Raw genomic sequence first — 10440 nt, forward strand, 5'->3', positions numbered from 1 at the left:
TGTCTTAGGTGTCTTACATTACAGATTATGGCTTTCCTAAAGACAAAAGTAGAAAAATAATTATTTAATTTAATGCACAATATTTATAAATAATACTATTATTGTTTAATACATCAGTACATGTTGGAATTAACATTGGACAAGCATAATGAGTGATGAAAAATGTTTACCGTTAGCTTTTGTAAACTACTGCAGTTAACCGTTTCACTCTTCAACATTCAAGTTTACAGTATACATTTCTATAACGTGTTACTCACTGCATTTATCTGCTGACAAGATAGCTAGACAACTAATGTGAACTCATATTTAATTATAGCTCACATAACGCTTGGCAATAAAACGGAAATAAAAGCTTGGCCTTTTTCTCTAAACAAGAATCAAACCGCTAACTTAGGCGCATATGTAAACAATGACGACAACACAATTTTGCATCATACTTGAAGAGTTAACGTAAATAAATACAAATGATCAAATGGGGGAAAAAAACACAACATTTCCTTACCTGAATCGAAATGTGCGCTGTAGATCCACGAGCTGCGAGTTGCTATTCTGCTTCTCGCTTCACTGCTGCAATCCAGGCGCGTTTCTCGGAAATCTAAACCCTTTAATTTCCGATTATTTATAAATTAATGTTAGTTCCAGGCCAGAGGGAGCACCCAACCACCGAGCAACAAGGATCTAATTTTAATTTTGACATTTTAAACAGCAGGATTAAATCAATTATCGTAATCCCACTGTACATCAAGCGCCTGCCGCCATTGTTTTGAATGCGCTCAAACACTAACCGGAAACGTCCCAGGAACAAAGACGTCACTTCCTTAAGCCGCCGAATATCCGTTGAAATGGTCCATAAGGTTAATTTTGACTTGCACAGAACGGGACTTTACTCTTTATATTTGCAAGAAAATAGTAACAGAATCTAACTGTTACTCACCAGTTGACAGATCCATTCCTAACATCTTCGACAACTATGGCAATATTTACTATAAGGCTACTGCATTCAACCACCATATGTTAAAAGCGAGTCTGTTTTAAAGCATCGATCAATTACTTTAGTCCAGTAAGTTACTGTTTATAAAATTTACTTCTACGTAGTCCTTTCAACCTAATACTAGGTATCTGTCGGTGTTATGAAGAAATAATTCAGAAAGTGAAACGGAATAACTGAACAAAATAATTGTACAAAAAGGGTTATCCAAGGTGTATCTTGGATATAAAGCGCATTCTCAATAAATCCATACATAAGTTTTAATGTGACAATAAATCCAGTTTAAAGTACAAGTATCCAGTCATTCTCTTATCTAATGTAATCTCTTAAAATGCCAAAAAGTCTAAAATACTTTCTTTGTTTGACATCTTCAATACTCATGAGTTAATCACTGTCATCAAAACTTAATAATTGTCATCAAATATTTTATTTTTTATTTTTAAAAATCCTATATTTATTAGTCATAAATATCAAGAGTTACTCCATTTGAATATGTGCTTTTTCATTAAAAAAAAGAAAAAATGTCCTTTTAAAAAAAATAACTGAAAGACTAGTATATCGTTAAACAAATAATACATTACATAAATGCAAATATAATTATTATGTTATAATCATATTGTAGATATGTAAAGTTTGAGCTCTTATTTTGAACAATCCTATCCGTCAGTCCTCCCGGATATCGGAGTCACTCTGGAAGTTTTGGATCGTCGCGGGTTTATGAAGGATGGCTGTGCAAACGGAGAGAGGAATCCCGCTCAGTGCGGTATGAATGTTTAATCTACTTCTTTTGCTGACATGTGTAATTAACGCGTAGTAGTAGACACCATGCTAATAAACCATGCTAATGATAATGGATATATTGAAAAGTTTATACGTAATAACTTCTCGCACTGTTAGCATGTCATTGACAGGCTGACGAAATATATGTCATCTTAAATGATGTACGTGTTTGCTGTTAACAATGAACAACATATATTTTCACAATGTGTGGAAAACAGTATGTGATCGCTTAATGTCGTGATCATGCGTTTGCTTAGCTGTGACGTATGTGTTCGTCGTCCTATCAGAAAGGCTAAAAAATCGGATATTACTTTTAGTTTCGTTTCTCTGTTGAATGAGCTTGAATCCAGTTATGTATTCGTTCCACTTTAAAGATGCGACGCACGATTGTTTTTAAACTTTGTGCGCTAATAGTCCATCGCACCTATGTGACTCTTATATAATGTAAATCTTATACTCTTAAATAGATAAAAGAATATGCTATTCTTCAAACTTTCTGTTGAAGTAGTCCAGTATTCTGTGTAAATTAATCTTTACGTTCTGTGTAAATTATTCTTTATGTTGTGAAAAAAATTTAATACACCCTTGAAAATGAACATTAAAATACAGACTTTGTTAGGAGCCTGGTCCACTTTAGAAATCTGGAATTGGAAATTCTAATAAAAAGTAGAAATAGTGATGTGCAACATATCAACACTTACCAATAACCTCTGAGTTCCCGGTAGGCCTCTCATAAAAGGTGTATGCATCATCAGTAAAAATGTTATCTATAGAAAAAAAAAAAAAAAGTAAAAGATTTTACTTCTCTAGTGCTACTGTCTATTTATGTTGCTTTTTTAAAAAAACAGCTTTGAACAAGTCTCTTCGAAATGTTATATGATTTTTTTTATGAAGTGTTTTAAGGAAAGATCCTGATTAAATAAATACCCTCATAAAATGTATAATAACTAATTAAATAAAACTTAGGTTCTTTTAAAACTCCAAACTAAAGAATTTAAAATTAAGCCAAAATGGGGGACAAACAAATAATGCCTGTTACACTTACATTCAAACCTGCAAACCGATAATATGAAGAAAACATTATATGTCAGATGAACCAGAACCACAGCTTTATAAAACAATGCATAGTTTCATCAAATGTATTTTTAGGGTTTTACTTATAAATTGTCCTGTGTCTTTGATCTTTTTATAGCTTAATCCAAAGTTCCTTCACACCAACTCCACCAGCCACACCTGGCCCTTCAGTGCTATTGCAGAGCTGATAGGTGAGCGAACTCTTCTGATATCACTCATGTGATAATATGTGTTTAGCTGTTTGGAACAATGGATGTGTGCCCTCAAGTGTTAGATTACTATGGATTAGATTACTCCCCACGTAAAACATATCCCTGTCTATATTTCCAGTGCCTGATGACATTTAGTACTGTGTGTAATAAATTATGTGAGTAATTTTATTGCATCCCATGTATTGCTCAAAGACAGCTAGCCAGGGACAAGTAAGGAAATAAAAGACTAATTATGTTGCATTAGTGTTCAGGGCTACCTCAGTAGAGAGCCACTCAAACTCAGATAAATATGTGTAATCTGATAATATTTTAAATACATATTTTCTGCCTTAGACAATGCTTACGACCCAGATGTGAGTGCCAAACAGTTTTGGATTGATAAGACAGCAATCAGAGGTCAAGACTGTCTAATTTTCATGGATAATGGAGCAGGAATGGATTATGATAAGATGTACAAAATGCTCAGGTGGGTAAGAACAATAAGTTGACAAACATACATTTGGGTTACATGATCCCCTAATAAATCATTCTAATATGTTGATTTGGTACTCAAGAAACCTTTCTTATATTAATTGTTGATTGTTAATTAAGTGTGGAAATCTTTGATGAACAGAAAGTTTGAAGAACAGCATTTATTAAAAAAAAAATAGAATGCTTTTGAAACATTATAAATGTGTTTTGTGAATATATATACTAACCGTTGTTCAGTAAGATTTTTATATTTTTTAAGTCTCTTGCTGCATTTATTTGATAAAAAAATACAGTAAAACCCGTAATATTGGGAAATAATATTATAATTCCTTCAGAAATCATTCTCATTATCAGTTTTGCTGCATATTATGTTTGTGGGAACAGTAATACATTTTTCAGGATTCTTTGATGAAAAGAAAGTTCAAAAGAACAGCATTTATTTGAAATAGAATTTATAGAATTTTTTTTTTTTTTGTCAAAGTAAAGTTTGACAAAAAAACTTTTACTGTCCTTTACTGTCACTTTTGATCAATTTAGGGCATCCTTTCTGAATAAAGGTATTAATTTATTTTGAAAACATTTTAATATATAGTATATTGTGTTGCTCTCCCTTTCAGTTTCGGCTTCAGTGACAAGGAGACTATAAATGGCCATGTCCCTGTGGGCCTCTACGGCAATGGATTTAAGTCTGGTTCCATGCGCTTAGGAAAAGACACTATTGTGTTTTCCAAGAATGGAGAGTCCATGTGTGTGGGCCTTCTGTCCCAGACCTATCTTCAGGAGATGCATGCGGAGAATGTCGTTGTACCTATTGTCTCATTTAAACACATCGGCCAGTCATATATCCTTACCTTCCAAATAAGCAAAGACAAGTGGAGACCTAAATGGGTGGACTACAAATATTTGGCATGATATAAAGAGATGAAGAGGGTATTAGAGAGATGATATTGCATATATTAGGAGTCCAGTGACTGATGTCTCTTATAGTCGTGTCAGTTTCGGGAATAAGTTGTATTAGTTGTTTTTAGGTAAAAGTTTCACCGCATATTTATGTTCTCAAATTGATGTCTTTATCCTTGACCTTTCCTCTCACTCCGACCCGAGTCACAACACGCAACAAGTCTTCAAGATATCCTGCGCTACTCTCTGTACCAGACGGAGGAAGAGCTGCTCTGTGAGCTCAATGCCATCAATGCACTCTATGACACTGAATCCACAGGAACACGAATCATCATCTGGAACCTCCGCAAGTGAGCGTGAAAAGATCATTCTAATGTAGTTTAGAGCAGTGTTTGGTACTGCTAGTGCCATACTCTTGAGCTACCAGGCCCAGGAATGCATAGATGAAATGTTTTTTTTCTGCTACAGAACATCCACAGACAAATCTGAGTTTGACTTTGACACGGACCGCTATGACATCCAGATTCCATCGGAAGTATATGAGAGTGAAAAGGAGAAATACAAGCAGCAGTCTCGTGTATTTCAGTCAAGCCCAGAGAGCGACTTCTCTCTGCGGGTGAGTAATTCACCCTCCTATGTTGAGAAGGTCTAACACAATACAGTGTACATAATGTATGACAGATATCACTTCATTATGCATTACAGTTTAAAGAACATAACAGTAATATGAGTCTGTATGCATGTTACCTTTTTGTAGGCGTACTGTAGCATCCTATACTTGAAGCCCAGAATGCAGATTATCATTCGTGGACAGAAAGTGAAAACCCAGCTGATCTCTAAAAGCCTGGCGCACATTGCCAAGGATAAATACAAACCCAACTTTCTAAATGTATCCACATAATCACAAAGGAGCGAGCTGTAATTTCCTGTTTTATCAAAGAAAGCCGTATACATTGTGATAACTATTGGAAATTTTGTTAGTGGAAAATTACGTTTTAAAATTAAGGTGTTAAGTTATAAAGAAAGACAGAAGAATTAGTTTTTTGAACATGAAAGCATTTTGACATAAACCCAGGGTGTTCATTTGATGAATTTATGGTTCAAAATATTATAATTACAAAAAAACACCCAGTGACACAATCAGATAATTAAACTAATTTCTCGGCAGAATACAGGCCTAAATTGGCCAACCAACTCAATTAATAAATACATAGTGAGTTTTCCTTAAGTCTTTTCTTCTCAGAGAGAAAGCATTACTATCACATTTGGCTACAACACCAAGACCAAAGAACATTACGGAGTCATGATGTACCATAAAAACAGGCTCATCAAAGCCTATGAACGTGTTGGATGTCAAAACAAGGTGATTATTTAAATTTGGAATCAATTAATTCTTTAATTTATGTATTTGTTTATTTATTTATTTATTTTTGTCAAAACACCCCCTCTGCCACTTTCTTTAATGTAAGTAATGTTTTATAGTTTATTACTTTTACTATTTAGAGTATCTGAATGCAATTTCAATCTTGATTTTGCCTTAGGCAAATGAAAAAGGAGTGGGAGTCATTGCAGTGATAGAGTGCAACTTCCTCAAGCCAACACACAACAAGCAGGACTTTGACTACTCAGAAGAGTACAGGTGAGCGTGATACTGTACAGGTGGACTGTAACGTAAGTGTAGAATATTGTAAGTTTAAGTTTAGAATTATTGTTTTCTGTTAGTACAGGGGTGTCAAACTCAGCTCCTGGAGGGCCACTGCCATGCAGAGTTTAGTTCAAACCCTAATTAAACACACCTGATCCAGCTAATCTTGTGTTGTGTTTGAAAGTGCCCCCTATGCCCACTGTGGTTGCAGACACCACTACAAATGTCTGTCCCTTCAAATAGCGCTGTATTTAAGGGTATAGGGGGCGATTTCAAACACAGCCTAGAGTGCTAGAAACCCAGGCAGGTGTGTTGGAGTTGGTTGATGCTACAATCTGCAGTGGACCTCCAGAAGTTAGTGTATATATATATATATATATATATACACTGTCCAGACAATATACATACTTGTTAACTGTATAACAAGTACATTACATGTTAAATGCTAACTGTATAACAAGTATTTGCATTTAAATTGTTTTGTCTAATTATGAATATTTTATTTTGTGAGAACATTTGCTATTCATCAGCGTTAGATTTTTGATGAGGCAGGCACTGTTACAAACAATTCAGGTAATTACATGAATTGCCCGAACCCTTAAGTTAAGTTCTGTTCTCATACTGGACTAACTAATTGAACTAATTTAATTTCTGTTTGATTTAGTAATAACTCATTTTACAAGTTTTCAGGAGCAAATTTTGTTTTCTAACACAGGAAATCAATAATATACCAGTCTAAGCTGTTTATTTTTGTTCACGCAGGAGAACTATGAACACTTTGGGTGTGAAACTGGAAGAGTATTGGAAAGCGATCCGCCATAAGAAGGGATCAAACACTACATTACCTATGGAGGATATCCCGTTAGTATACACTCACATCCACCTTCGAAACATTTCATAGCCTGTTTATTCATCACATTTCCATATTTAACCCTTGTTCCTTGTTTAACGTAAAGGAAGCGTCCTGATCAGAACTGGGTTGAGTGTGATGGCTGTATGAAATGGAGGAAACTTCCAGATGGCATTGACATGAATAAGCTCCCTGAAAAATGGTTCTGTCGATTGAATCCAGACCCCCTGTTCAGGTTTGTTTAATCAGACTTTTCATTGTATAGCTTTTAAAATGTTTAACTTCTAGCAGGACTCAAGCAAAAAGTTCCTAGGAGAATCGTAGAAATATTTTACAGTTTGGCATATTTTTGTGCTTTTGCATTATCCATTAATATTGTCCAAAAAGTATACCTCTGCAAACCTTTGACAATGAAACAACAAAATCAATGAATTGCTTATCTAATTTAAATAATATTAGAAATATTAAAGTAACAATGAAACAACAAAATCAATGAATTGCTTATCGAATTGAAATAATATTAGAAATATTAAAATAATAATAGTGCAATGAAATTCAGTGTGCTTGAGCAACAATTCATCAGAAGACACATAAGTATTACATTAAATAACAGTGATACAAATAAGTCACCTTTTGATGAAATTTGCCGTTCTGAATCTTAAATGTATGACGTTACATGATACATGCCGAGCCTACATTTTTATTGTGAGGTAGTCTGTCCAGTTTTACTATACTAGAACTCCTTACATTTTCCTCATAAGAAATTATATTGAAGACTTTTGAAAGGTTATGAAAATAACTTCTATCTAATAACATGCATTACCATTTAAAAGTTTGTAATAAATTGCAAGACATTTATTTAACTTTTTTAATCGCTGTGGATGCATTAAATTAAACTCTCACATGGTCCCTGCGGTCCTTACAAAGCTTATAAAGACATGGTGAAGTTTCATGCTATGCTTTCTATAACACTTCCCATTGGTGTTGCCTTCTAAGAACTACTCATAGACTAGTGCCAAAGCAAATTGATCCATATTACTGTTTTCTAATCGGTTACCTGTTTAGTCTTTAAATTATGTAATAGTGTTTGATTAGTAGTGTAGGGATTTCTTAATATGAACAGACACTGATATCAGCATTCACAAGGTTTGCTAATCACCCAGCACATGAATCCCATATTCTTGGTTGATTTCCTGTCAGTATGGTAAACTCATCTACTCATGAGATCGAAACTAATTCGATCAGGAGACGACAAAGCTTTCTTGGTATCAAGGACTGAAAGAGTTCATTCACAACCTATAGAAACCCCATGTCTTGGGACCCACCAATGGATGGAACCATTATGTCCAGAACAGGAAAAGGATGAGTAAATTAAATGATGCCCTCAGGCAAGCACAGGATATACAGCGTGACGCCACATGACTATCACATGTTTAACCACCTGCTTCCTGCATGACCGAAACCCTTGCTTTCTTGCGTCACAGACAAAGAAACAGAACATTGCATTACTATTTTAAAAGACAAATCGTTTAAAACGTATAAGTAGTGAAAATGTATCCACTGTATGGGTTAGGCCGTATATATATATTTTAGGTGTTTATCGAAACCATGATACCTCAATCTTGGCCTTATAACTTTTCTTTTAGTGATTACGATTACTGTGTATGCAAAATACCTGTTGTTTAAGCTTGAATGAGAGCTTGTCTTATTCGCCGAACATTGGTGTTAGTGAAAAGTTTATATTTTGTATCATTCTCTGGTGATAATACTGTTATCAGAAGATATTTAAAACTTGCAGAAATACTCTCCACAAACAGCATGCGATCCATGCCAACCATGCCACCATCTGATTGGACAGCGACCTGTGGGCTGGACAAAAGTCAGCCTGCTTAAAATGGACACAAAGCCCTCTGGCGCAGTCTTACGCTCGCTCGCTCACTCACTCTAAAGAACTTTGGCTTTCACCTTGGTGAGCGCGACAAAGCGCCCATGCCGTACCACCGCACAGCGAGACCATCTAAGAACTCAAACACTTCAGAGAAAACGTACGATCTTCAAAGTCTTGCAAACTCAGGCTTTTAGCAGGACTGCTGAAGCCTCTTCCGTAACCCGGCAACCAACCACTCCAAGAGGGCTTCCCCAAAAGAACGTCATTCAAACGTCATTCCGACGTCAAAGCAACAGCCAATCAGCGAAGGAATTTCCCTTCAACAGACATCCAGGAAGCTCGCGTCAGCCACGGAATCACCTCAGGTTTTCAGCTGTCAACCAAGGAAAACGCAAGTACAAGCAAAATCTTCGATCTGCTGAACTGACGCTGGTGAATTTAGTTAAGCAGTAAAGATAAGGAAATTCTCTGCTTTGTAATTCTCTCAGGCGAATTTAACTCACTCGTGGAAACGAGTGTTAGAACCCCTCAAACTACATGCAACTCCGTTAACTCAGTCCTTCAATTTTCTGAGCTGTATATGTGTTTGTGTGTGTGTGTGTATGTGTTTTAGCTTAGTTTTGATGTAAATCTAGAATAGCAAATAAATTCATGTTTCATTTATAAAGAATCATTGTTGGTGTCATATAATTTCAAGGTTAAAACTTTGCCAAGATCAACGTTACCTCTCTTTTTAAGAGCTTACAAATTATCATAATTGTGTTAACCCGTGGCCAGGGGGAAAATACAGATACATAGTCAGTTTGTTTAAATATACTGAAATCACGGCTCGCTGGACGACCCTTGATTTAAAGTGTAACACAACAAATTTGAAATCGGTTTAATCAGGTGGACTTGGGATATTCAGATCTGAGTCCTCTCAAAACCTGAATGAATTAATAATAATTAATTCCCTACAGTTAAAATTAAGTAATCAAAGTCATTACAGTAGATTAGAGTATTAACTACTAAAATAGTGTATTACCGTTTTATGTAAAATTTACTTAATATAGTACTATAGAAAACAGCTCTTTTGGTGTTAATAATTAACAAATGAATAAAAATTACTGGGGTCAGATTACTGTAAATTAGTTTTTTGCTACATTGGTGAAGTAATACAATACTTAGTCATCATAGTTTACTGAATTACCCACATGGTTTTACTAACTCAACAGTTTTTATATCTACATAACTGTAGTATATTACAGTTATATTTAATTAGTCATAATTACAACCCCAATTCCAGAAAAGTTGAGACGTTCATTTTCTTTAACTTTTATTTAATTGACAAAAGTACAAAGAAAAGATTTCCAAAGTTGTCACTGACCAAATTAAATGTATTTTGTAAATATAAACAAATTTTGATTTTTGATGGCTGCAACACACTCCAAAAAAGTTGGGACAGAGGCAAAATAAAAGTGAAAAGGTTATAGAATATTCAAATTAAACTGCTTTGAAACAGTTCACAGTAAGCAGGTGAACTGGTAATAGGTGAGGGTATCATGTTTGGGTAAAAGGAGCATCTCAGTCTTTGCAAGCAAAGCTGGATCATGGCTCATCACTTTGTGCCAAATTTCATGAGAGAAGTGTCAA

At 34.9% G+C, this 10440-nt stretch overlaps 2 protein-coding genes across 2 annotated transcripts in view; one reads left to right on the forward strand and one right to left on the reverse strand.

Moving 5' to 3' along the window:
• The window catches only part of LOC107720112 (COMM domain-containing protein 6-like), a 7341-nt gene extending 6251 nt beyond the window's left edge, over positions 1 to 1090 (reverse strand). Inside the window, exon 1 of the mRNA XM_016527719.1 lies at positions 935 to 1090. Coding sequence (XP_016383205.1) covers positions 935 to 959 — 25 coding nt within the window. The 5' untranslated portion in view covers positions 960 to 1090. The remainder of the gene's footprint in view (positions 1 to 934) is intronic.
• A 584-nt stretch (positions 1091 to 1674) lies between these two features.
• The window catches only part of LOC107720113 (MORC family CW-type zinc finger protein 3-like), a 22489-nt gene continuing 13723 nt past the window's right edge, over positions 1675 to 10440 (forward strand). Inside the window, exons 1-11 of the mRNA XM_016527720.1 lie at positions 1675 to 1751; positions 2961 to 3033; positions 3388 to 3520; positions 4143 to 4366; positions 4619 to 4775; positions 4894 to 5041; positions 5183 to 5314; positions 5669 to 5788; positions 5967 to 6064; positions 6833 to 6931; positions 7027 to 7155. Of these exons, the coding sequence (XP_016383206.1) occupies positions 1713 to 1751; positions 2961 to 3033; positions 3388 to 3520; positions 4143 to 4366; positions 4619 to 4775; positions 4894 to 5041; positions 5183 to 5314; positions 5669 to 5788; positions 5967 to 6064; positions 6833 to 6931; positions 7027 to 7155 (1352 nt within the window). The 5' untranslated portion in view covers positions 1675 to 1712. The remainder of the gene's footprint in view (positions 1752 to 2960; positions 3034 to 3387; positions 3521 to 4142; positions 4367 to 4618; positions 4776 to 4893; positions 5042 to 5182; positions 5315 to 5668; positions 5789 to 5966; positions 6065 to 6832; positions 6932 to 7026; positions 7156 to 10440) is intronic.

This window comes from Sinocyclocheilus rhinocerous, unplaced genomic scaffold (genome assembly GCF_001515625.1).
Source record: "Sinocyclocheilus rhinocerous isolate Xijiao unplaced genomic scaffold, SAMN03320098_v1.1 scaffold631, whole genome shotgun sequence".
Classification (NCBI taxonomy): domain Eukaryota; kingdom Metazoa; phylum Chordata; class Actinopteri; order Cypriniformes; family Cyprinidae; genus Sinocyclocheilus; species Sinocyclocheilus rhinocerous.